Source organism: Carassius auratus, chromosome 4 (assembly GCF_003368295.1).
Source record: "Carassius auratus strain Wakin chromosome 4, ASM336829v1, whole genome shotgun sequence".
Lineage (NCBI taxonomy): Eukaryota > Metazoa > Chordata > Actinopteri > Cypriniformes > Cyprinidae > Carassius > Carassius auratus.
In genome coordinates, this window is record NC_039246.1 from 5,067,656 (window position 1) to 5,095,312 (window position 27,657).

The following is a 27,657-nucleotide window of genomic DNA, read 5'->3' on the forward strand; positions in this document are numbered from 1 at the left end:
TGCATCCTTGACCTCTTTATGCTTCCCCATGAGGCTTTTTATTTCCTTTTGTGCATATGTACTCCTGTGGCTAGTAAGGATGGGATGATACACCTACTTCCTGATTCGATACTATCATGATACTTGGGTGCCAATACGATATGTATCGCAAAAAAAAAAAATAGACATTACATTTTATTTTTATTTACACTTGGAATGCTTTATTTTGTTTATTTTTCCTTGATTGTATATGAGGTGGAGGAAAGTTAACTTTCATTTCCGCTTGTGATATCAGATTCACCGATAAATTCAAGAATTGCACGAAGGTTTGCTATTTTAGCATGTCTGAAGGTAGACATGAACAACAATGACGTGCCGGTACTTGATTTTGCTGTAGTTCGTAAACTTTATTTAATATAACAGCCATTTATGCACAAATTAGATGCATTACATAAATGCCTGAATATGCAGCTTGGCTCTAAGAAATAGAGACCAACTCATGGAATCATGAATAATTAATAAATTCCTGTCCCAATAAAGACGCAACTTTGCCTGAATTAAATTATATTCAGCCACGAATGAGTGCATGTTGGAAATAAAAGCACTGAATTGAATTTTTTATCTGTTGTCTACATGTTCATCGTTAGTCTTATAAAGTTGGAGTGACGCAGATAATCCACCAAGATCCTTTCCCAATAAAGACGTAACCCCAGCAAACACAGAGCATTGTGCGGACGTCGCCAGGTCGTTGTCATTTGGACAGTGTGACATTACTTCAATTTGATGTTGTGAGGACGTCTCTGCTCAATCTGACTTTGCTGCAGCCTGGAATTGAACTTCTGGTTGCGTATTGTCAGAGGAGAACTGGCCCCCCAAGTTTTGGTTCCTTGCCGCTATTGCCTCTGGCTTGCTTAGTTGGGGACACTTCATTTATAGAGATATGGTTGACTTGATTGCACAGATAGAATTTAAACTGAACTGAGCTGGATGATGATATCACTGAATTCAATGAACTGCCTTTAACTTTTATTTTGCATTATTGACACACTGTTTTTCTAATTAATATTGTTCAGGTGCTTTGACAATCTTTTTTGTTTAAAGCACAATATAAATAAAGGTGACTTGACTCGACGTCATGGTACTTGACGTCTTGACACTCTTTCAAGAAAGAAACTTGCAGTCTTTGAGTGCAAATGGAGAAAATCTAACTTGGAAGTTTTTTGCATAGAAAAACAGGCTCTTAAAACTGCCAGAGCTGACCATATCCGCAAACTCATTTAAAATAACCAAGACAATCAAAGGTTTTTATTTAGCACAGTGGCTAGATGAACAAATAACCAGATGCCACCCGATTAAAATATTCCATCAATTTTTTATAGTAATGACTTTATGAATTTCTTCACCGATAAAATAGATAACATCAGAAATACAATAATAAATGTAGATTTTAATGCGTCTAAAACCTCAGTTTCATCCATCACACCCAAAGATAAACTGCAGTGCTTTACAACTATATGACAGAAAGCGCTAAATAAACTTATCACTGCATCTAAACCAACATGTTTATTAGATCCTGTACCCACTAAATTACTGAAAGCGTTGTTATCTGCAGCAGAAGAAGCGCTTCCCAATATTATTAACTCATCGTTATCTTTAGGTCACGTCCCAAAACCATTTAAGCTGGCGGTTATTAAGCCTCTTATTAAGAAACCAAAACTAGATCCTAGTGAAAAGGCAAATTAAAGGCCCATTTCAAATCTTCCATTTATGTCTATAAAATTTTAGAAAAAGTTGTGTCTGCTGTCAATTGTACTCCTTCCTGCAAAAAAATTATCTCTATGAAGAATTTCAGTCAGGTTTCAGGCCCCACCATAGCACAGAAACTGCACTTGTTAAAATTACAAATGACTTGATTCTTGTGTCAGACCAAGGCTGCATCTCATTTCTAGTCTTACTTGATCTTAGTGCTGCGTTCGACACCATAGATCATGACAAACTCATTGATTGATAACAAAACTATACAGCTATTCAAGGGAAGGCTCTAAGATGGTTTAGATCCTACCTGTCCAATCGCTACCTCTCTGTTTATTTAAATGGGGTGTCATCTCATTTATCACCAGCAAAATATGGCGTGCCACAAGGATCTGTCCTAGGCCCTCTGCTATTTTCAATATACATGTTGCCCCTTGGTAATATTATTAGAAAATATGGGATTAGTTTCCACTGTTATGCTTATGATACTCAGCTATACTGTATATCTCAACGAGACCAGGTGAAACTTCTAAATTATCTAAGCTAACAGAGTGTGTTAAAAATGTAAAAGATTGGATGACCAATAATTTTCTCCTATAAAACAGAGATATCACTTATTGAACCAAAAAACTGCACACAAAATCTTGTAGATTACAATTTGCAACTAGACGGATGTACTGTTACTTCCTCTAAAGTTAAAAATCTGGGTGTTATATTGAACAGCAACTTGTGTTTTGAAAACCATATTTCCCAAAACAGCATTCTTCCAGCTGCGAAACGTGTTACCTGTTTCGGATGCAGAAAATGATAGAAAAGTCCACTAAATAACTTTCGCATTTGGCTCCCAAACTCTGGAATAGCCTTCCTGATAATGTTAGGGGTTCAGACACACTCTGTCCTTTTAAATCTAGATTAAAGACACAACTCTTTCACCAAGCATTCGAATAATGCATCTCATAATTTGTGGCTGCAATTGTATCTGAATGCGCAGTTTGATTCTTTAGACGTTTATTATAGCCGTTAGGCGTGCGCTTTATTTGAAATGCAACATGCGATGTTGTTTAAAAACTTTCAAACGGTCGATTCAGATTGTGTTGGGGGGCGAGGCCGGGATTATTAGGCAGTTTTAATCTGACAATTTGACCGGAGAGATTTAATTTTGTCGGACATTTAATTTTTTTCCCGGCCAATGTCCGGTAATTACCGGACAACGGAAACCCTGGTCTGGATGCAGGGTTCACACCCTGCCACTACAACATGCAGTTTCTCTATCATGAATTCATATTTCTAATAGCCTACTTCCCTTTACGACAGGCTTGAACTTGTTTTTCAGACAGAGAGGTGAGACCCTTACGAAAGGAAAATATATTTACCAATATATTTCTTAAAATATATTGTGATATATTATAATATATTATTTTCCCTTTTTATTTTCTAATATTTTATATATTTGAATACATTTAATTATATATTGATGATACATATATTATATAAAATATTGCAAAATATACAAATGATTGCCGCTTTCAATATATTGCAATATATTGGAAAAAATAAATATATATAAGAATATATGCCTAATATATTACATAATATTTTCCAATATACTGCAATATATTTTTGTTTCATAAAGGGAGACACTTTGGTTTTCATCTTTATGAGACTATTTTAATTTTTTGTTTATTTTTTGTCAGCGCGGACGACTGCAGCATAGTACAAATGGTTTATACAATGGTACCGGAATGTTTTTGTATGTGTGTGTGTTGTATATGTGCGTGCATCTGGTTGCTCCAAGCATATTTGTGACCATCGCCTTGTCAGTGTCTTAATGTAATCCCAGTAAACTCCATGATCGATTTGTACTGCTGATAGAGTTTTGATGACTTCAATATTGTTGGAGATTCTCAGCATTGCATTGACATGGATGTCAATACAACTTGTAATGTATTTGATTCTGATAACTTAAAATTATTAAATCATATATATAATTATTCATTGTTACATTTAAACAGCAGGGCCCATATTCATAAAGATTCTAAGAATCCTTTCTAAGAAACTCTTAATTTAGCTAAAAAACTTTATGTAGGAGTCTTAGCTTATGATCGTTTCGGGATTAATCTGAGAGCAACTCTGAGTAAGGAAAAGACAAAAACTTTCATCTTAGTGAGGAGGCGGGGTTGACCCCGTTGCTATGTACGACACAATCTTTTGAAGACTGTGATTGGTTGGTTGTACAAGAAGGAAAAAAAGTTATTTTAAGTATAGGGTCTATTCTAATTCTCAGTTTGAATTTACATGCTTAATTTTTCATATTTGACCGTTCTCTCTCTCTCACACACACACAGACACACATTATATGTGTGTATCTAAATCCTTTTTTTATTTACCATGCTTTTAATTTCCTATTAGGTATTTGATTGGCTTAGAATGATAATAATTGTTCCACTATTTCCAATTACAGTGAGTGCTGTCCTATTTAAGTAGCGGTTTGAATGTTGGTTTTAATGTATCAAACATGGAATCAAAACCAAGAAGGGGGAGAAAGCCAAACTGGACAGAGGAACAGTGTTTACTGTTAGCCCAGTTAGTGGATGAACACAGGGCCATTCTTAAAGGAAAATTTGGGCCGGGTGTCACAGCACGGGACAAGAAGCAGACATGAGAGCGTATAGCACAAGCTATTAACGGTTCATTCCCCCTGCTTGTGCGCACCTATAAGCCTGCTATATTCATGAATGCAGTTTTTTGAGCCTGCAAGGTGGGAATGTCCAATGGAAACAAAATGAACTGCGACACAATAAGATGTTCTGAAAGTGCTGTAATTGTTTGTGTGCTCACTCTGCTTACAGAAGTTTGTGACAGACCCAGATCATCATATTGCATTGTTGCATTTTCGCAGTTGCCAAATATCGTAATGTAGTGATTACTTTAATTTATATATTAAATTATAAATTATTATATAATCTATAGCGTCTTATTAACTCACTGTCATCCATTGTCTGCAACACATTTCTTCTGCCTCTTCTTCTTTCTGCCATTTTCTCCTCTGCTAAAGAAACTCTTAAGCCTCTTAAAAGTCCTCGTCTGTGCTCCTAACAAGTTTGACCTTAAGACCTCTTTTAAGGGTTACGATGCTTTCTGAATTACTTTTTTCTTTAATTTTAAGAGTAAATCTTTAGGAATACGGGCCCAGAAGCCTAAACCAACATCACTCTGATTTGGTTTCTCTTCTATCTAACTTAAGCTGTCATTTTGATGTTATTGGGTGTAGTGAAACCTGGCTCAATACATTTTCAAATGTCAAACTACTTAACCTTGATGGGTACAATCTACACATTAAGAACAGACCAAATAGAACAAACGGAGGGGTCTGCCTTTATGTTAAGAATAGCTTCCAAGTAAATACCTGTGATTTTTGTTTAGAGGATGATCATTGTGCTCTACCTGCTCTTGGTTATGCCAAAGCTGATCTTGCACAGAGTTTTAATAATCATTTTGCCTCAATGGGTCTAAATCTGTCAAAAAAATGTAAGTCCACCCAAGGGTGTCACTTTTAAACATTTTCTTTCTGGTAGTTACATTCACTCATTCTTCATGATACCAACCGACAGTAGCTACCGAACTCCTCAAAATTATTTCTGAGTTGAGGAGCTCATATACCTCTGATGTAGATGGAATATCTAGTAACATCATGAAGGCCATTGCGAACATCATTGTAGAGCCACTGGCTCATTGTATCAACCTTTCTTTATTTACCGGTATTGTACCTAAAATGACAAAAATCGCAAAGTTAATTCCAATTTTTAAATCGGGTGATAGAGATGATATGAATAATTACCGGCCCATATCAATTCTAACCCACTTTTTCTAAAGTAATGGAGAAGATATTATACAATAGACTTAGTGGCTATCTTGATAAACTGGATATACTTGTTCCCTCCCAATACAGTTTTAGAAAAAAAGAGCACAACCTGTATGGCAATATTAGACTTAAATGAACAAATTAATGACTGTATTGAAGACGAGAAATGTGCCATTAACACCATTGATATTGATATTTTACTGCACAAATTACAACATTAAGGTATCAGAGGTCTAGCACTTGAATGGTTAAGAAGTTATCTAAATGAGAGGGAACAGTATGTTCATGTCAATGATCATAACTCTACTTGTAAGCCCATAATTTTGGGGGTCCCCCAGGGCTCTATTTTAGGGCCACTCTTATTTATTCTATATATAAACAATTTTGTAAAATCATCTACATTATTCCATAAAATAATCTTTGCAGATGATACAAATTTGGGTAACACTTTAAAATAATGGTCCGTTGTTAATAAGTAACTACGCAGGAAGTAATAGGTAGTACTACATTAACACTTAACTTAATACTATTAACTAATTTAGAAGCAAGATTAACTAAGCAGTAAGTAATAGCTCATTTAGGACATAGGTAGTTCCTTATTAGGTATTTGATAATTACTAAAGAAAAATATCGTCATTGAGAACTACTTTGGAACTATGGCCAACTAATGAAGAATAACCAATTAATTACTAATCACAACAGCTACGTCTATAAAGTGAACAATTAGCTACTTTATGGAAACGTGTATATATATATATATATATATATATATATATATATATATAGCCTATCCATATGATATATTTAATGAGCTCCATTAAGTTCAATGTCTCCAACTCTAATAACTTTAACGTTAGTGATATTATGCTGGGGAGGGCTTCTCTATAGGAAGTGACAATAAATAATGATGTTCTCTTGTCAAAACATATTTGCATCCTTCATGAAAACATTGACTGGATTTATAGTGTTAAGCACAAAACAACATCTTCCAGATTACAATGTCTGGTAGAATATCACTAGTTCCTCACAGAAATATATGGCTTTACAGTATGTGTCAGATAATTTTATTGTAAATTACTTGTGAAATCCATGACTCATTATTCAAGTGTTACCTTGTCAGTCCGCAGGAACTACTAGTGATCTGGACCATTATTTTAAAGTGAAAAACATGTTAATAAGGTTGTTTATTTAAACATGTTTATTTTACTTATTAACAACGGACCATTATTTTAAAGTGGTAGCAGGTGGTAAATGTGTACTTTGTCTGTACCACTTATTTGTTAATAAAATTAATAAAACATTTAAAATACTAGTAGGTGGTAACAAATGAATATCTTTTCTTGTAAGCAACACTTGTAAAAAGTTAACAATTAGTTTATTAATGTTTTGTAAAAATTAAAGTATCAGATCTATTTGAGAATAAAAAGCATGCATATGAAAAACACCACAAACACCAATAATGAGCAGACGAAAGAATTAACAGGCCATCCACTTGAGGGAGAAAAGTAGAAATTATTATACCACATACACTGAACATGATTTCGGCAGCCTCTGTTTAAAGTTTTTCAGTTTAAGTTTGTATAGCGCTTTTTATGATACAAATCATTGCAAAGCAACTTTACAGAAAATTAAGTTTCAACAATATTTAGTAGTAGCTTATAAGTGGTGACTGTCATTTTATGTGACGTAGTCAACCAGACGATGAACATTATTAACAGCAATTATTATATGATGCAGTAGCAATATTTGTTAGTTCTGTATGTTGTTTCAGGTTTAGCTTCATCTAAGTTCCTCTGAGGGGTCAGCATCATCTCTTCTCTGGTGTTCTGAAACCAGACTGGAGCTTGTGTTAATCCCAGTTACGGTAAAACAGAGAAACAAATAGAGACATAATTAACATAGCTGCTGTTCCAACCAAGTAAAATTAATTAGTTTAACCCAAGCTAAAGAATCAAACTGCGCATTCAGATACAATTGCAGCCACAAATTATGAGATGCATTATTCGAATGCTTGGTGAAAGAGTTGTGTCTTTAATCTAGATTTAAAAGGACAGAGTGTGTCTGAACCCCTAACATTATCAGGAAGGCTATTCCAGAGTTTGGGAGCCAAATGCGAAAGTTATTTAGTGGACTTTTCTATCATTTTCTGCATCCGAAACAGGTAACACGTTTCGCAGCTGGAAGAATGCTGTTTTGGGAAATATGGTTTTCAAAACACAAGTTGCTGTTCAATATAACACCCAGATTTTTAACTTTAGAGGAAGTAACAGTACATCCGTCTAGTTGCAAATTGTAATCTACAAGATTTTGTGTGCAGTTTTTTGGTTCAATAAGTGATATCTCTGTTTTATAGGAGAAAATTATTGGTCATCCAATCTTTTACATTTTTAACACACTCTGTTAGCTTAGATAATTTAGAAGTTTCACCTGGTCTCGTTGAGATATACAGTATAGCTGAGTATCATAAGCATAACAGTGGAAACTAATCCCATATTTTCTAATAATATTACCAAGGGGCAACATGTATATTGAAAATAGCAGAGGGCCTAGGACAGATCCTTGTGGCACGCCATATTTTGCTGGTGATAAATGAGATGACACCCCATTTAAATAAACAGAGAGGTAGCGATTGGACAGGTAGGATCTAAACCATCTTAGAGCCTTCCCTTGAATAGCTGTATAGTTTTGTTATCAATCAATGAGTTTGTCATGATCTATGGTGTCGAACGCAGCACTAAGATCAAGTAAGACTAGAAATGAGATGCAGCCTTGGTCTGACACAAGAATCAAGTCATTTGTAATTTTAACAAGTGCAGTTTCTGTGCTATGGTGGGGCCTGAAACCTGACTGAAATTCTTCATAGAGATAATTTTTTTGCAGGAAGGAGTACAATTGACAGCAGACACAACTTTTTCTAAAATTTTATAGACATAAATGGAAGATTTGAAATGGGCCTTTAATTTGCCTTTTCACTAGGATCTAGTTTTGGTTTCTTAATAAGAGGCTTAATAACCGCCAGCTTAAATGGTTTTGGGACGTGACCTAAAGATAACGATGAGTTAATAATATTGGGAAGCGCTTCTTCTGCTGCAGATAACAACGCTTTCAGTAATTTAGTGGGTACAGGATCTAATAAACATGTTGGTTTAGATGCAGTGATAAGTTTATTTAGCGCTTTCTGTCATATAGTTGTAAAGCACTGCAGTTTATCTTTGGGTGTGATGGATGAAACTGAGGTTTTAGACGCATTAAAATCTACATTTATTATTGTATTTCTGATGTTATCTATTTTATCGGTGAAGAAATTCATAAAGTCATTACTATAAAAAATTGATGGAATATTTTAATCGGGTGGCATCTGGTTATTTGTTCATCTAGCCACTGTGCTAAATAAAAACCTTTGATTGTCTTGGTTATTTTAAATGAGTTTGCGGATATGGTCAGCTCTGGCAGTTTTAAGAGCCTGTTTTTCTATGCAAAAAACTTCCAAGTTAGATTTTCTCCATTTGCACTCAAAGACTGCAAGTTTCTTTCTTGAAAGAGTGTCAAGACGTCAAGTACCATGACGTCGAGTCAAGTCACCTTTATTTATATTGTGCTTTAAACAAAAAAGATTGTCAAAGCACCTGAACAATATTAATTAGAAAAACAGTGTGTCAATAATGCAAAATAAAAGTTAAAGGCAGTTCATTGAATTCAGTGATATCATCATCCAGCTCAGTTCAGTTTAAATTCTATCTGTGCAATCAAGTCAACCATATCTCTATAAATGAAGTGTCCCCAACTAAGCAAGCCAGAGGCAATAGCGGCAAGGAACCAAAACTTGGGGGGCCAGTTCTCCTCTGACAATACGCAACCAGAAGTTCAATTCCAGGCTGCAGCAAAGTCAGATTGAGCAGAGACGTCCTCACAACATCAAATTGAAGTAATGTCACACTGTCCAAATGACAACGACCTGGCGACGTCCGCACAATGCTCTGTGTTTGCTGGGGTTACGTCTTTATTGGGAAAGGATCTTGGTGGATTATCTGCGTCACTCCAACTTTATAAGACTAACGATGAACATGTAGACAACAGATAAAAAATTCAATTCAGTGCTTTTATTTCCAACATGCACTCATTCGTGGCTGAATATAATTTAATTCAGGCAAAGTTGCGTCTTTATTGGGACAGGAATTTATTAATTATTCATGATTCCATGAGTTGGTCTCTATTTCTTAGAGCCAAGCTGCATATTCAGGCATTTATGTAATGCATCTAATTTGTGCATAAATGGCTGTTATATTAAATAAAGTTTACGAACTACAGCAAAATCAAGTACCGGCACGTCATTGTTGTTCATGTCTACCTTCAGACATGCTAAAATAGCAAACCTTCGTGCAATTCTTGAATTTATCGGTGAATCTGATATCACAAGCGGAAATGAAAGTTAACTTTCCTCCACCTCATATACAATCAAGGAAAAATAAACAAAATAAAGCATTCCAAGTGTAAATAAAAATAAAATGTAATGTCTATTTTTTTTTTTTGCGATACATATCGTATTGGCACCCAAGTATCATGATAGTATCGAATCAGGAAGTAGGTGTATCATCCCATCCTTACTAGCCACAGGAGTACATATGCACAAAAGGAAATAAAAAGCCTCATGGGGAAGCATAAAGAGGTCAAGGATGCAAGTAAAAAGTAGTCATGGTGTCAATCAGACTATTTTTTTATATGCTTTAACAAAGAACACAAATGGTATCATGACTTTACATATGTGTCCTCTGGTTAAGTGTGAATGCAAAAAAAAAAATTAATTAGTACACGGAGTAAAACTGAATTGTCTATTAGAAAGAATACACAGATGATTATAGAAATTTCTCCTTTTTAAAAATCTCGTCACTGGGGAAAACTGTAATTTCTTACCCAGAATAAGTTCACAAATGGCATTTCATGCTGCTTTGACAATCTCCTCTCAAACAGAAGATACTAGCAATGTCTCTCTTCAGTGTGACTCCCAAGGTTTGCATTGTTTGTAAAAACTCTTTCCACTGTGATTGTACATAAAAGGCTTTTTTTTTTCAGATGAGAATTTGAATGATTCTTAAGGTGATTCCTGTCTATTCGCAATAATGACAACAAAGTTTTTAGTGAAACTTCATGTGGTTTTTAAGGCCTGAAGCCCTTCCCACACAGTTCGCAGGTGAAAGGACTCTCTCCAGTGTGAATTCCCATATGGGCATTAAGGAGTTTGTTCTCAATAAAACTCCTTCCACACTAATCACATAAAAATGGCTTATCTCCAGTGTTGAGTTCTCATGTGAACCTTAAGACCGTTATTTAATGAGAAACTCTTCCCGCACTGTTTGCAGGTGAAAGGTTTCTCTCCAGTGTGACTCCTAATGTGACCCTTAAGGCAGTTTTTCTGTGTAAAACTCTTTCCACACTGATCACATACAAATGGCTTCTCTCCAGTGTGAATTTTCATGTGACCCTTAAGACCGTTATTTAATGAAAAACTCTTTCCACACAGATCGCAGGTGAAAGGCTTCTCTCCAGTGTGAACTCTCATGTGAATATTAAGTTTTTCTTTGAATGTGAAACTCTTCCCACACTGAAGGCAGATGAATGGCTTCTCTCCGATGTGAATTTTCAAGTGGACAGCGAGGCATTTTTTCTGTGTAAAACTTTTTCCACACTGAGGACAAGTGAATGGCTTCTCTCCAGTGTGAACTCTCATGTGAGTCTTTAGTCTTCCTTTAAACGTGAAACTCTTTCCACACTGAGGGCAGGTGAAGAACTTCTCTCTGTTGTGAATTCTCATGTGGACAGCGAGGTATTTTTTCTGTGTAAAACTGTTTCCACACTGAGGGCAAGTGAATGGCTTCTCTCTTGTGTGAATTTTCACGTGGACAGCAAGGTATTTTTTCTGTGTAAAACCCTTTCCACACTGAGGGCAGGTGAATGGCTTCTCTCTGGTGTGAGTTCTCATGTGGACAGTGAGGTATTTTTTCTTTGTAAAACAGTTTCCACACTGAGGGCATATCAATAGTTTCTTTTCAATGTGAATTTTCATGTGAGTCTTAAGATCTCCATTGCGTGAGAAACTCTTCCCACACTGTTGGCAGGTGTAAGTTCTCTCTCCAGTGTGAATTCTCCTGTTGGGATTAAGGTTTGTAGTTTCTGTTTTTTGAATTTGTGAGGAAGTCTTTTTAGTCTGTGAGCAACTAATAGATTTCTCTTCAGTTTTGAAATCATGCAGTTTCTCATTCTGATCTTTGTAGTCTGTTTCATTCAGTTCTTGACTCTCCTCATTCAGCGACATCAGGTCTGAGGTAAAAACAGACAAATACAAAGTTAAAACCAGTTTAATGTCACAAAGTAACAGACATTCTAACATTGTTATAATTAATATATTAATTTATATTAAATATAAATTAAATAACAAATTAGGGGTGTGCGATTACAACAAAAAATGATATCTCTAGAATTTTCTGGGATTTTCTCAATAACGGTAATAGAGTGCTGATATCTCTAATTGTGCTAACTGACTCCTGAATTTGTTTATATTATGTGTGGAAGGTCACATCAATAATAGAAATTAATCATTTTCAACAAGTTTTATGGCTATTTCCATCTTTAAGCCATTTTTTCTAAAAGTGCACCATCTTCTTAGCCAAATTCTTGCATTTGGGCTTTTACCAAGCAAATTAAGTCAGTATCAAAATAATTGATCTTTGCAATGCAGAGTAGACAGAGAAGCTACATTAGAAGCATCATTTAGATGCATTTACACACTGTTTAAGAGACGTTTCAAATATGGCCAGGCCCAGGCAGACTAGCCTTAAAAGTTTTTTTCAGAGGCCAGACGCGAAGGAGGATACTGAATCAGGAACGCCTGAAGCCTCAGATGTCCAGAGCCAGACAGCTCCGCCACCACCAGAGAAAAAGCCGAAGTGTAGGGCGTATCGGTCGGAATGGAGTGACAAGTTCCCATGGCTAAGATGTGAGGTAGTTGATGGTAATGAAAAAATGTTCTGTTCGCTCTGCGAAAAGGCAGGACGACGCAACGGATTCACAAGAGGGTCGAATAATTTGAGAATGTCTGCTCTCATTGAACATAGTCAGAGCAATGACCATGTTGCGGCGCACAATTTAACGCCACAGCAGGTTGCGATGAAAGGCCACTGTGACAAGGCCACGGAAACTTCTAAGAAAAAACTATGCTCTCAGCTCAAAATTGTATTCCACATGGCAAAACATGTTCTCCCATCTAACCATTTTGTAGCACAGACTGAGCTACTGCAAGCTCTCGAGGCTCCAGATTTTGTCACCACTGATGGCATTTATTGCCACAGCGACTCTGTGGATGATATGGAAAAGGCATTAGAACACATCGTGGTGGAACAGATCCGTAAAAAACTGAAAAACAGTGACTTCATTGGAATAATAATTGATGAAACTGTAAATATCACTGTGAACAAAAAGTTAATCATATATCTAAAGCTGGAAATTAAAGGAAAGGTGGAGACATGCTTTCTTGGAAATTATGATGTGGACTCCGGGACAGCAAGATGCATTTATGATCGTGTTGTTGCGGTGCTTCGCGAAATGGATATAGCACTGTCCCGTGTCATTGGCCTGGGTTCAGATGGTGCAAGTGTAATGATGGGAAGGCATGGTGGGGTGGGTGCTTTGTTTAAGCAAGCAAATCCATTTTCTATCCAGGTGCACTGCGTTGCCCACCGGGCTGCACTTTCTGCGCTGGACGCAGAGAAAGCTGTGGAAAACATCAGAGCTTACAAAAACATGATCTCCTCGGTGTACTCCTTCTACAGACACTCTGCCACCAGAACAGCCCGGCTCCGCCAATTAACAGCTGCACTCAGTGATGAGGACATGGTCAGCCTCAAGCAGCCATGCGCAGTCCGCTGGCTATCCCTTCACAGGGCTGTGGAGGCCATGAAGCACAACTGGGCAGCTGTGGTCATGGAAATTAATGAAGAGGCAGTGGGAGGAAATACCCAAGCACAAGGGCTGCTTGGTCAAATCCAGACATACAGCTTCATAGCCCTGACTCACGCACTGGCCGATCTACTACCAGTGATGACAAAACTGAATTTAGTTTTTCAGAAAGACAACGTCAATCTTTCCAGCATCCGACCAATAGTGCAAGCATCTGTCGCGGCATTTACACACTTACGAGATGTCCCCGGTCCAGAAGAGGAAACATTCAAGGCAGGATATAAAGACGGCACATACAAGGATGTCAAAGTGACCAATTCAAGCGACCGCTCCATTCAAATTTAAAAAAAGCCAGAGAACGTTATGTTCAACATCTGATAGATGCCTTGCTAGATCGGTTCCCCGAGGATTGCATGGATCTACTTCACTGCCTCGATGCCCTTCTGAACCCCTCTAGATATCCGCAGACACATAGTGGTAAGTAGGAGATGTTGATATATTATATGCGTCATTCTACAGAAATGTCCACTTTTGGTATGGCAACTGGCAAGGTGTCTTAAAATGTATTTGTTTTTCTAACATTTAAACTTACACCACATTATTAGATTAATAAAAATTTAAAATATATAAATAAATATTTAAATTTTTTGTGCATTTATTTAAAGACGGCATGTAACTTTTGTGTTACTGGTGTTACTTTGGCAATTTCAAAGGTTTTTTATTAAATATTATTTTTCATTTTTTTCAGCATAATGTAGTCAGAGTAAAAAAAAAAATAATAATACAACAAATATGGAGATAATGTTTTATTTATTTTAATCAGGTTTGTTAAAAGGGTGCTTGAATGAGGTTAGTTCGTTTGCGCAACCATGTAACAATGAAACTATTTGAAAACCGGTTAAAATTAATGATGCAATCCTTTAAATCTTAACTTTTGAGTGTTGCAGAATTAAATGGATGTAAAATTATTATTATGTCACATGTCGCATTGTATTTAATGTGACAGAAAAAAATATATATTTTATAGTTTAAATATGGGATATAATGGGAATTCTACAGAATTAATAAAAATCAAATAGCCTGTTGATGGCTCAAGAAGGTTTAATTTTTCAAATAACATATTGTTTTATTTTAAAATGTAAAGAAATTGTAACCATAAAGTGTTTTAAAGTGTAATATTTTTGTAAAGGCTAGGGACAGAAAAATTGACATTTCCACAGGATGACCCATACAGGCCTATTTTAATAAACGCAGCATTCTTTTGTAGGCCTATAATTCTAATATCGTTCTCACCTATTATATTATCTTATAGCTCTCCAAGAATATGCAGAACCAGCGATCAGAAGGATTATTTGCCATTTTACAAGCCTTGAGTCTGCGGACACCGCTCCTCTTATCGATACCGTAAGCCTGCGACATGATGCCCTCGCTGTCATGACAGCGCTCCGTGGCTATGGAGGATTGTATTTCTCCACAGCCTGCGAAGTCCTCATATGTGATTTCAACAAAATGTATCCAGAGTGGACCAAGCTCGCCAAGATAGCCTGTGTAATCCCTGTCTCGAGTGTTCCTGCAGAGAGGGGGTTGCAAAATCGGATCAAGACGAAGCAACGAAGTCGCCTTGCGGAGAACAAGGTTACGCGGCTTATGCGCATTGCAAGTTGTAGAGAGACACTGGGAAGTTTTGATTTTAAGTCGGCAGCTGCACAATTCAGCACTGCAAAAAAGCGTAAAAAGTAGCCAAAAATGACACGAGACAATGTTATAGGCCTAGACATTTGTTTGTTCAAGTTCATTTGACAAGGAGTCATTTCACACGGTGGCCAATTTAAATGTTACCAGCTAAATGAGACATACTGAGTTTATAATTAAGTTTGCTTGAATAAAAACAATGCTATATTCGGATATTTTATGTGGGGAAGGGGGGTTGGTTTGTTAAACTATGAAATGTGAAACCATAGTAAAAAACAATTGGTTGATTGACGCCAATCGGACGTTCATGATTTTTTTCCGTCTGTTTGAAAGTTGGGCTAATAAACATGTTGCATATACGGCCTGATTATGTCATTTTTTAAGTTACATAAACTGCTTTCAGTTTTCCTCAACTTGACTAATTAAGAGGCGATATTTGACCGGCATATCATCAAAATGTCCGGAAAACGAAACCTCTGCTGGTCACTTTGACCGGCACCATTTTTTTCTAGCGGAAACTCTGATCCAGACGTATCTAACCAACAACGACAGCTGCTTTTTGTGTAAAGCAAATATGTTACCAGGCAAACTGGGTTTTTTAAGAGGCCTGAGTGAGGTTCTAGCAAAAACTGTTGAATGCAGCTTAAATGGGGTCTTACTGACAGTATTTGGCTCAAAAGTTCAGAAATAATATTGGTTTTTATGTATTTGTTGTATACATTGCTTTGTTGTGGAATCTTGGGGATGGTGCTCAGGGGCGTAAATTCAGCCAGTGCCATATACAGTATCTTTATGGGCATAACTGTTCCACAGCAGTTTCTGTTCCTGTTCCTGACAGATTATGTGAGCGGAATGGAGCGGCAACAATTTCCCTTCCATGTTTTGAGCTAATAATGACTCCGCTCCAGCTCCAGGTTCACAATTTCCCGCTCCACCAGAAACACTGCTCCACCTTCGCTCCGTGGCTAAATTATTTCAGTATGTTTGAAATGTTGTTCATAACGTAGCCTATATTAAAATAAACGAATAAAATAACAGGAGCATTTCAAAGTGGCTTAGGCTATTGTGTTCAAACTTTTCCTACCACATGCCAAACTAATAACATGTTTGTCAGCATCAAAAGGTATAATTGCTGCTTTCTGCTTTGCAAATTTTATTTGTGATATATTGCAAATAAAATTTCCACAGCAGAAAGAAGCAATTATACCTTTTGGATCGCTCTTGGAGCGAGGGAAAACAACGACGTTCAAAAAAATAAATTTCTTGCTCCAGTCAAAATCACACTGCTCCATTCCGCGCTCCACTCTCCAGAGTAAATTTATTTTCTAGCTGACTAACGAGTTTACGATTACTGAATGTGATGTTACATGACATACTCTCTATATTCCACCTCAGGCTTGTATAGATAATACTTTAGTAACATTACACAAAGATAGTACTTTTACAAACACTGAATGTGGACTGTGCTAGTGATTAACGATTTCAACCCTCTTGGTTCAAACATTGCAACCTGTGTGGTCTGTCAGATTTTTTTAATGGTTTAAATACATTTTTGAAATTATGACTCTATTTTTTTTTTTTTCGAAACTCAAAACACAAATCCATAACTTCTAACCAAATTCCCCAAACTTCCTATGTTCAGGTCAAAATTTGGCTTTCCACTCTGGAAGACCAAACATTGCTCTCAGAGAGACATGACACACAAACCCTCAATCTCTCTCTCTCACACACACACACACACACACACACGTTTGTTTTGTGAAAAGTGGGTTCATCCCATAGGTGTAATGGTTTTTATACTGTACAAACTGTATATTCTATGGCCTTACACCAACCCTAACCCTCACAGGAAACTTTGTGCATTTTTACTTTCTCAAAAAAACTAATTCTGAAAAATGGGGACACGAGTTATGTCCTCATAGGTCACCCTCTCCTTGTAATACCTGTGTCATGTTACTCAAAATTTTTTTTTAGTTCCCTATTAAAAGCTACTCTAGATGCTGTATATCAAATGCTAATGAGATCATTCTTCGTTCAACCGGTTTTGAAGCACGCGTGTCAAACACACCTAGAATTGGCTTAAATGACCTCGGTAGGTGACGTAACGGATTACACACACCATACACACGGTTCTGCAGGCATACCAGGCTGACCTGCTAAAAGACTTGAGCACATGTGGGTCCATCGGTGAAGAGGCTTTTTTAAAACTTTGCCACGCCACATAACTGTCTTTCCGTGTGACTAAGCAGACAGCCCGTGCCATCTGCCGTTCTACGGCTTTAATGGTCTCCACGTAGAGACATCTGTGGCTGAACCTCCTGGGCATCAAGGAGAGGGATCGAACTTTCCTTCTTGATGCCCCTGTCTCGCCTTCCGGCCTATTTGGCAGTGGCGTCAACTCTGTCGCACTAAGTTTTGGGAGGCGAAGTGCTACGAGGAAGTGTTTGTGAGGTTCCTCCCCCACCGTGCTCAAGCATATGGGGCGTTCCCGCCCAGGATTCTCTGATGTGAGAAGCCCAGAAAGAGAGTGTGGCGAGTTGTGAGCCCCCTTGAAGAGAATGGTAAAGTGACTTGTTGCACTTCTCAGCCCGCCTCTAAGAGACCGGACCTGCGGAGAATCATCTCTGTCAAAAAGTGGTGCACCAAGGACTGCAGAAAGTTCCAACAAAGAATAAAAACTCCTTCCTGGCACCCTCAAGGGCCCCTACTGCATTATCTCTACCACCACTGGTGTTTCGGGGAGCAGCGGCCTCCAGCTAAATATTACGTGCTTGGTTGACTCCTGCCATGTTTCAGGATACCGGACATCTAACAACTCCTCAACAAAACAAAGTGTCAAAATTAGTGCCCCTTATGGAGAAGCTGGCAGTGTGGAAGCTACTGCCTAATATTGATCATGAAGGACGAGAGAGAGGACAAAAACAGCTAGAGTATTTCTGTAAATTGTTATCTATAGAATTTTTTTATCAAGTGCAAAAGACAAGGTTGCCAAATCATGTTAAATTGTTCTGTCAATCATTGTAAATCGCATTTCTATTTGAATAAACTACAACAGGTCATGCATTCAATGAAAGTTGCTAGGTGGAAGAGAATTTTTCCAGTTCTCATTGCAGGTTACATTGTTATTCCAGTAAAAAAATTGCCACATATATTGAAGGTGATTCATGTCTGTGATACTGCTTTCACACTAATTACATTTAAATCTGTTCTCTCTTGAGTGAATACTGATGTGATAATTAAGGTTTTCTTTATATCTGAAACTCCTGCCGCACTGATCACATGTGAATGGATTCTCTCCAGTGTGACTTCTCATGTGAGCCTGTAGGTTTCTTTTAAGGGTGAAACTCTTTCCACATTAAGGACAGGTAAAAGGCTTCTCTCCAGTGTGAAGTCTAATGTGGCCAATAAGGAGACTTTTCTGTGTAAAACTCTTTCCACACTAAACACATATGAAAGGTTTCCCTCCAGTGTGACATTTTATGTGGATATTAAGGATACCTTTCTGCCTGAAACTCTTTCCACACTGATTACGTGTCAGGCTTCTGTCCAGTGTGAATTCTTATGTGGACATTAAGGTACTGTTTCAGTTTAAAACACTTTCCACACTCAGGGCATATTAATGCTTTCTTTTCAATGTGAAATTTAATGTGCGTTGTAAAGCTTCCTCTCTGACAAAAAAAAAATTGTCCACACTTTTGGCAGGTGAAAGCGCTCTCTCCAGTATAAACTCTAATGTAGGAATGAAGGTTTGTACTTACTTTTTTTTTTTTTTTTTTTTTTTTTTTAGCTTTTTTGGGTGAGGAAGTCTTCAGTCTTGAAATCATGCTGTTTTTCATTAAGATCTTTCTCTTGAGTTTCATTCAGTTCTTCATTCTCTTCTGTCAGTTCCAACAAGTCTAAAGGTGAAGAGAGACAAATACAAGTTAACATCAGTAACTGTAGTAAATATAAGTAAAGTTTAACGTTTAAATGCCAGTACAAATGACTACCATATTGATATTGTAAATTATACAAATACAAATTATGTTATTGATGGCTAAATGAACCGGACCTGTCATTTAACAATTGTTAGCTTGGTTGCGTCATCGGCATTTCTTTTATAAATAACTAGTTAAGTTGTCCAAAGTAATTTAATGATACCATTCACAGCGTTATTCAAACAGACCTTTTCACTGACGTAATGACGCAATTATGTGCACTTGTTAGCCTGTTACATTTACGTGTTTTCCGAATCCTAAAGAGGAGTCTCGCCTAGCCTCTGAAGGAAGTGACTTGGAAGGACCAGTCCTGCCAAGGAAGTATCCTTGACATTGAGAAACGCCTACAGAAGCAGTCGAGAGACGGACTGCTGACGCGAAACAGAGCGGGAACGAGTAACCCAGAAGTGTTGTGCGATCGTGTCTGTGTTGATGTCAGAGTAAAAGTCACCAAAATGTATTAATGCGCATTAATGTCAGGGCACATTAATATTCAACATTCAACAATCTGTAAATGGTGAATTTCTCTGTTGGAGAGAGCCAGCACTGTGAATTTCATCTTACAGCTGACAAGAAAACACTTGTTTATTAATAAATAATTAAAATGTCTCATTTTTCACAATTATTAGGCTACTTCTGCATGAACTTAATGCATGTCCTTGAGCGTGGAATATATTAAGATTTGATTATGTAAATTTAATATAAACCTCTGATTAGTTGAATATAACAAATGAATGACTAGAACTAGAAAAATCTTACATGGGGACAGACCATTTTTTAGTCTATAACCAAAACAAAAATATATATATATATATATTCAAACGCGAGTTTTAAGCAGTGTAGAGTAGCACTTGTTGTTTGTCATTTCTCTGATCACAAATGCAGACATACGATATGCAATGTATAAAAAGACAGTATAAGTCCTTACAATCAGTAAATATGTCCCCACTGGACACAACAAAAGCCTTGTTTGTCGCTGGGATATAGAATCACAGTATGTTAAGGGGGATATCATTTTCATTGCATTGGATAGCATGCCAATCAGCATACACCTCGCTTTTCGGACCAATGAGCTTTGTAAAAATCTATGCATTTCAGAAAGGTGGGGCATAGATGAGCAACAATAATGTACAGTGTTTTTTTTTTTTTTTTTACCTTTGTAACGGGTGTCTGAAGCTGGAATCGAACCCAGGTCTTCTAGTCAACTGAGCTCCCTGTTTACCACTGGGCTATGGTGAGTGATAGATATCCGTTGGACCCAAGAGCAGAAGGATAACAAGCAGGCTTTGTCGATCAAACAAAAGGGTTTTACTGTAGGCTCCAAGTTCCCAAAGAACAACATAAGAGAAGCCGTGCTTCCTCAGTGAAAATACAAAACAAAAGAAGAACAGTAACAAAACCAGAAGTCTAACAAACTCGACTTTCTAGGCAAGGATTACACACGATAAGTTAGCTCAAGATTGAACACAAGTCTAAGGAAGAGGCACACTTAAATAGGCAGAACACCAACAAGATAATGACCAGCAGGTGGTAGAAATCAGTTCCTAATTAGTGATGACCCAGAGAGTTCTACAATGGCTGGGCCACCTAGCGGATGGGAGAGTCATTACACCTCATGAGTGGCAGCGCCAACTAATGGTTGGGAGAGTCATTACATGGGCAGCAACTAGAGGCTGGAGCCTTACAACCTTACAAAATAATGTTCCTTTTAGCAATGTCATATGACCCCTTTAATATCCCATTTCAGTTTCATGTCTTATATTTGTTGAATTCTGGGTTTGTATGAAACTAATCTTTGGAGAATATTCCTGGTTGCAGCTAAAAAGGCTATTACTCTTAAATGGCTTCAACCTAATCCTCCCACTGTAGAAGACATTTTTCTGTAATTGAAGTACATAAGATAGAAAACCATACTTTTTCTTTCAAATTAAACAAGCAAAAAAAGGCTATTTTATGGAGTAAGTGGAAATAATATTTGGTCTCTGAGAATTAGTAATGTTTAAATAGATATAATCATATCAGTATTGTAAATTTAATGTAAGTATGCAAGGCACTGCTGGATTGTGTACTTTTTTTCCCTCTCTCTTTTGTGGTTCTGTTCTCTCTTCTTTTTCCTTTCTATTTTCTCTTTATGGTATATCATTCAGGTACTGTTAGCCCTAAATGAAATAATGTATCCTGGAATGCACAGGAAGTCAGCTAAATTGAATGTAACTTTTGTTTTCCTTCATTATTCTGCATTGTATCTTTTGACTCCCTTGACATAAAAAATTGAATTAAATTAAAAAAGAATAACATGCCAGCAGAGGATGTTTACCTTATTTTTTTTTTAAAGAGAACACAAATCATTAAAAGGACAGAGAACAAACTATTTATTCATGCATGACATGAAACCAAGACAAAAAGAGTTAATTCAATCAGTAAAAAAAAAAAAAATGACTAGGAAAATGACACAGGTTTTCTCACGTCTTTCTTGAAAAACTGGTCTCACTTGTTTTCCCGGGGATTAGCTTCAGAGCTTTTTCTGAAGAAGCTAGTTCCGAGGTGAAACAAGAAGTCTACAGTTTTGTCTTCATTTTACTGGTAAGTTAGTACTGCTTCATATATGTATGACCTGACAAGATTTAAAGTGCTGTTCATTTTTGTGCTCATTAATTAAACTTACTTAATCATTTTAAACCAGTTAAGATCAAAAAAGATCAACCGAAGAGGTTTAAATGGCATTTAAAGAATCATTACTGTGTTTCAAGTGCCGCTCTAGAGAAGGCAGATACTCCTGACACAGTGGATCTTACAATGAATGGTTTTGGACCAGAACAAGCTGAGAGGATCACGTTGGACATCCTGGAGAGGAATAAACAGAAAAATCTAGCTGAGCAGCTTAGAAACAAACTCAAGCAAGGTAACATGTTAATGTTAAAGTTAAGTTGTTAAACGAGCCATTTAAAAAAGAGAAACTAAGGAATTAATTTGTCTATATTTGAAATATGCTAAATTGCGTGACTTTTCAGATCCCTTTAGCAATTTTATTTATTTTTTAAAGAAAAGCACCTAGAGACAAAACATCTCAATTATGTTTGGTGACCCTCGCTTCTTGATAGAGGGTATGGGGACATTGTGTCAAAGTCCGACTCTGGGGGTTGCACTTGGGAGCCCAGACACTTGACATCATTGAGAAAAGGCCAATGAAACTGGCGAACACAATTTGCATAGCTAGCAATGCCCCGGACATCCAGGTATAAATAGACCAGTATGGCATTTGCTCACATTATTTTTGTTCTGAGGAGTCCAGAAAGCATCTCAATCAATTGAGATTAAGTTCAGAGATGTGACATAAGGGACACAATGTCAAAGCATTACCATACGTAACAGATACATTCTCTTTCAGTTGGTCACTGCAACGTTGTGTTGAGGTCCGACACTAGGGGTCCATAAACTAAACTAAACTGCGTTATGAGTCCACGGGGACACATATGTTGACAAGTCCAGCATGTCACAACCAAATTCACCTCTACTCCACATTGTTAATGTTAGGGAAGCATTCTGTAAAAAGGGTACATACTCTGACATTTGTGATTTTTTTTTTCAGTATCTTAAAAACATTAATGGCTAAAGTCTGATAACACTGTATTTAGCGCAAACTGGTCTATAATAATATGTGAGCAGCATGAATGTACATGTTTGTAAGAAAACAATGTTTATGCGTAGTTAGTGAAAAAATTAAAGATTTTTAGTCCCTGAAATAAGACCATAAAACAGATTCAGAACATTTGTTCACAAGACTTTAGGGCACTGGATGTGGTGAACTAGAGCGTTTGCTTCAAAATGATGTGAAAATCATCCTGTTCACTCGTTCACAGAAAAATACAGTATATTGATTTAACCTTTGTAAGACATGTTTTGTGTTATGTGAGGGAGTGACAATGGCCATGAATATTTAGTGATTCACAGCTAAGAGACAAAGTGCCTCTGATAGTGAGTCATCAGTGAGTAATGTGTCTGTGAGGCAGGTAAGAAAGAATACGATGAGAGCAAAATAATGGGGGTTTTGATTATTTGTATTTTATTTACTACACCGTATAATCAGTATATAGGTGAGACATTTAGATTAAATGAAACGACATACATTATTTCAAAAATTTTCACCAGCACCCCCATTTGGGACTCACAGTTGAAAGTGCTCTACCTAACTTATAATTGTTCCTTAATTCAGTGTGTTACAAACTCTTCCAAAGTCTTTGGAAAGAAGACCCTTTGGGCTTTACTTTTTATCAACCAGATTTGATAATGCTCAAAAATATTACAAGTTATAGACACAAGAGTGCCTTGAATTTTTTTTACCACACTAAATTGTTTTTTTTTATTTGATGTAAAAATACATGAAATGAGTCCTGGAGCAATCACGTGTTGACGTGCTGATGAACAGTTATAGAGATGAAAATCATAGAGAAGATGCGCTATAAAGTCAATAATCACACACTATTCATATAGATGGCGTTCACATTGATAGCTGTGATTACACAGTAATAGCGAGCTGATTTGGGCTGATTTGCACTCAAACAGATGGTAATCATGCAGATACAGGCACATTAAACATAAAACACACTCACACACATATATGAAAAATAAATCAAATGAAGAAAAAGGCGATCGCTGTAAGCTCCGCCTCCATCAGCTGACAGGTGCGTCAGAGCCCGTCACGAGAGAGCACCAGAATTCAAATAAACGATCTTTCGCCTAGCTTTCACTTTTTTTTGTGGATCCTCTCATTCTGTTTGTCACACTGTATGCTACAAAACCATGCTGTTTTTTTTACTACCATCACACAATTTTTTGAACGTAGTTTATTTCTTCTACCAAGATGTAGTTTCTGAGCGTGAGTTATTCCATAACAGACACAAACAATACTGTCCCTGAAGAACTGAAATGTAAATGAATTATGATCCATACTACAACGTTATTGCTTTGTTATTTCAGGGTATAGTGCATATCCACCTGGACTTGATTTTTGCACAACATTCTTAAAAATGACCTTTAGTAGATTTATGATTAAAGCATTCTTGTCCTTAGTGACCATGCTGAGAATTTATCACAATATCAGCAGGAGTCTTTAAAATACATTTTAAACAATCTCAGCACATGTATGTTACACTGTCTAGTCTCCGTTTCCCTGGGTGTCCACTAGTGGGCTCACTTCCCCTAGGCACTAGAATTCCTCTAGTCTGGTCCTTTCATCACAGTAATTGCACTCCTGCTAATTGCACCAGGTGCCTTCACTTAATTGTCATTAGCCTCCTTATATTTACCAGTCCTTTCCCGTTGTCTGTATGGAGTCCTTTCCTTTCGTGTCCCAGTCTTCTCGTCCTCCGAGATTCCTCATATTCTGAGTTCCCGTTCCGTTCCGTTCCCTTTCCTATTCTTTTCTTGTTCGTTTGTTTTTTGGACTGCATTCTGGTTTTGACCCTGGCTTGTTTTTACGACGATTTGGATTACCCCTAATAAATATCATACCTGCAATTGGATCTATCTCTCTCCCTGTGTCTCACTGGAACACCATCATCACAATGTATACATGAATAGACCAAACAAACACTGAATATTTCAGTCACTTACGTTGTAGCACTTAATCAGTGTGTAACTGTTGGAGCCAGTTAGAACCAATATGGATTAAATACCTATCATTTCTGTACAGAGAAGCCACATATTTCAGTTTATTCTTACAGATGTGGCCTTGAAGAATGGATGTTTTTCACGCATGATCACTGTGATTCCTGAAGACATTTTGCTTTTTTAGGGTCCAATTTAAGGTCCAATTATCACTATTTACAAACCATTAGTTATGACTTTTGCCTCAATAAGCTAATAATTCTCTGCTTATTAATAGTTAGTATGGTAGTTGTTAAGTTTAGGTATATTATACAGAATATGTGCTAATATGTTAATAATAGGCATGCTAAAACTAGTTAGTAGTGAGAATTTGTCCCTATACTAAATTGTAACATTTTTAATTATTAACGAAGTCTCTTTAAGATAAGTCATGTCACTTGGCGGCCATCTTTGAAATCCAAGTGCAGATCCTATCTCTTTGATTGGGGAAACATCAAATTCTCCAAAACTGTTCACTAAGTTTGGGATTAAATTTCATATTTGAAATCACCAAAGAAATATGACAACAACTGTATCATAAATGTTGTTTCTTTTGCTCAAATAGCGTTAAAAGCTTGTTTCTCAGTGACTTTACAGATGTGTTGTGATTGACTCTTCATTCAGAAGGCGGGGCTTCTTGCGATTGAGCGGCCAAATTGAGAGTTGTGTTTTTCCCATTTAAAACTGTATGAGTGACATGTCTTGGGTATTCTATAGACCTTGTTATTAACAGGTTATTCCCATTAATTCTTAGAAATATCCTCCATGATCTCATGTCATGAAGAAGATAATATTAGAAAAGTTTTAGGAATGGATGGAGGATTATTTTCTCTTGACATGATAATCACATTGTTCATGTCTTTTGATTTCCACAGTCACATTCATCAACTTTGTTCTCTGGACCAGGAACAACTTCCTACAATGTAAGTCACTAAAAAACAAGCAGAAATACTTTTGTGTACATCTTCCTGTAGAGGGCGAAAGAAAACATGATAAAGGAGTTTTATAACTGATCGTGTAATTGATTTGCACAGAATATTTAAGCTTTCATGAGACACTGACGATATATTGAACATGAAGAGTTTAGCTACATTACCAGATCTGATTCATAATTCCTGATTCTGGTGTGTTTTTATTTCCTTCAGTTTCCTATCCACTCACTCTGGATCAAAACACAGCACAGAAAAACCTCAGTCTGTCTGAGAACAACACGAAGATTATTTGCACTGACACAGAGCAGCTGTATCCTGATCATCCAGACAGATTTGATGTGCATCCTCAGGTGTTGTGTAGTGAGAGTGTGTGTGGACGCTGTTACTGGGAGATTGAGTGGAGTGGAGATAGAGGTGTGTGTATATCAGTCTCATATAAGAGCATCAGCAGGAAGAGACGGGGTGATGAATGTGTGTTTGGACGTAATGATCAGTCCTGGAGTTTGTTCTGCTCTTCCTCCAGATACTCATTCAGACACAAAAAGATACGGACTGAACTCCCTGTAGAGTCCATCAGCAGGAGAACAGGAGTGTATGTGGATCACAGCGCAGGAACTCTGTCCTTCTACAGCGTCTCTGACACAATGAGACTCGTCCACACAGTCCAGACCACATTCACTCAGCCGCTCTATCCTGGGTTTACCATTTATAAAAGCTCATCAGTGAACCTGCTGATCAATCAGAATTGACTGTAGAGAGAATATATGACAGAAAAATGTGGATCAGTATTTCCCCAAAAGCCCAGGAATGGTCCTCAAATGTCTCGTTTTGTCCACAACTTAAAGATATTCAGTCACAGAGGAGAGAAGACACTAGAACATATTCACATTTAACAAGCTGGAATCAAATATTTTTTTACTTTTGTCTTTCATATATTTTATCAATGACACAGACTGCAATGACACAGACAGCTTCATTGCAGAAGAACATCCTTTTGGTCACGTGGTTCACGTGAGATGATTGACAGCTTTACAAACTAATGATATTGCACTGATGTGATAGCTGATGCGAATCAATAAGAGGAGAGTAATCGCTAGTTAGCTGTTTTAGTTCTTCAGATCGCATAAATCAGTGTAAAATGAATAGAAATGTTATTCTGTATGACGAAATATTTTACAAACATGTCATAAAATGTGCACACCACTGGACTATAGCCCTGAGGGATCGTGGATATTGTATGTATACGAACACAAATAAACCGGAGATGAGATGAATGGCTGCTGTATGAGTGATGATTTCTATTCAAAATAATGAACGCTATTATTATTATTATTATTATTAATTGCCAGAGCTCCATTTTTGAATCTTGATGCAGTCTGTTGCGTGTCGTTCATTTTGAACGAATCTTTAATATGACTCGGGACTACAGAGTTGTCTCAGAGAGTGATTCATTCATTTTCCTGTCAGTCCCATAAAGACGGGAAGAGAAAAGATTAGTTCGTTTTGCTGAACGAGACTCAAAGATCCGAGTCTGTAAAATGATCCGAACTTCTACTCCTACTACTGGCAACACCGCAAGCATTGGTCAACACTAACAAGTTGCAGCGCAATATGAAAGACTTCATCTTCAACAACAAACAACCTATGAAACTAATAATGAACAATATTTAACTAAAACGACATAAGCTTAATTTAAAATGTCATAGGAACTGTAGGCTATTTAGAGGTGGATAAACGCACTTTGGAGGTGGGTAAACGCTATTTCTGCATTTTGGGAGGTGCCTCCACTACATCCCTGCTCTTCTGGCTTTCCAAAAAACCCAAAGATCTTCGTCAGTGCAGCTAGGGATATGCCGGTATCTAATTT

General features: G+C 37.0%; 3 protein-coding genes and 1 long non-coding RNA gene across 4 annotated transcripts; 2 read left to right on the forward strand and 2 right to left on the reverse strand.

Annotated features, from left to right (window-relative positions):
* Positions 1-10,650: 10,650 nt before the first annotated feature.
* On the reverse strand, positions 10,651-12,086 carry LOC113066725 (gastrula zinc finger protein XlCGF8.2DB-like). The gene has a single exon (XM_026238716.1). The coding sequence runs from the start codon at positions 11,976-11,978 to the stop codon at positions 10,875-10,877; it is 1,104 nt and encodes a 367-aa protein (XP_026094501.1). The 5' UTR covers positions 11,979-12,086; the 3' UTR covers positions 10,651-10,874.
* A 29-nt stretch (positions 12,087-12,115) lies between these two features.
* On the forward strand, positions 12,116-16,307 carry LOC113066249 (zinc finger protein 862-like). Its single transcript, XM_026238082.1, has 2 exons — positions 12,116-14,020; positions 14,856-16,307. The coding sequence occupies exon 1, from the start codon at positions 12,398-12,400 to the stop codon at positions 13,886-13,888; it is 1,491 nt and encodes a 496-aa protein (XP_026093867.1). The 5' UTR covers positions 12,116-12,397; the 3' UTR covers positions 13,889-14,020; positions 14,856-16,307.
* A 2,642-nt stretch (positions 16,308-18,949) lies between these two features.
* Positions 18,950-21,426, reverse strand: LOC113067601 (uncharacterized). The gene is made up of 2 exons (XR_003279413.1): positions 20,368-21,426; positions 18,950-19,131 (listed from the first exon to the last, which is right to left on the reverse strand). It is a non-coding gene; the product is annotated as an uncharacterized LOC113067601 (long non-coding RNA).
* Positions 21,427-21,722: 296 nt separating this feature from the next.
* LOC113067241 (stonustoxin subunit alpha-like) lies at positions 21,723-26,682 on the forward strand. Its single transcript, XM_026239567.1, has 4 exons — positions 21,723-21,795; positions 21,963-22,114; positions 25,734-25,781; positions 26,004-26,682. The coding sequence occupies exons 2-4, from the start codon at positions 22,009-22,011 to the stop codon at positions 26,537-26,539; spliced, it is 690 nt and encodes a 229-aa protein (XP_026095352.1). The 5' UTR covers positions 21,723-21,795; positions 21,963-22,008; the 3' UTR covers positions 26,540-26,682.
* Positions 26,683-27,657: the final 975 nt, after the last annotated feature.

Excerpts from the sequence above, each read along its gene's own strand:
- LOC113067241 (XM_026239567.1), top strand. The coding sequence starts at position 22,009 with ATGAATGGTTTTGGACCAGAACAAGCTGAGAGGATCACGTTGGACATC. Across the intron at positions 22,115-25,733 it reads TAGAAACAAACTCAAGCAAG|TCACATTCATCAACTTTGTT; the intron begins GTAACATGTTAA and ends TGATTTCCACAG. Across the intron at positions 25,782-26,003 it reads CAGGAACAACTTCCTACAAT|TTTCCTATCCACTCACTCTG; the intron begins GTAAGTCACTAA and ends TATTTCCTTCAG.
- LOC113066725 (XM_026238716.1), bottom strand. The coding sequence starts at position 11,978 with ATGTTAGAATGTCTGTTACTTTGTGACATTAAACTGGTTTTAACTTTG.
- LOC113066249 (XM_026238082.1), top strand. The coding sequence starts at position 12,398 with ATGGCCAGGCCCAGGCAGACTAGCCTTAAAAGTTTTTTTCAGAGGCCA.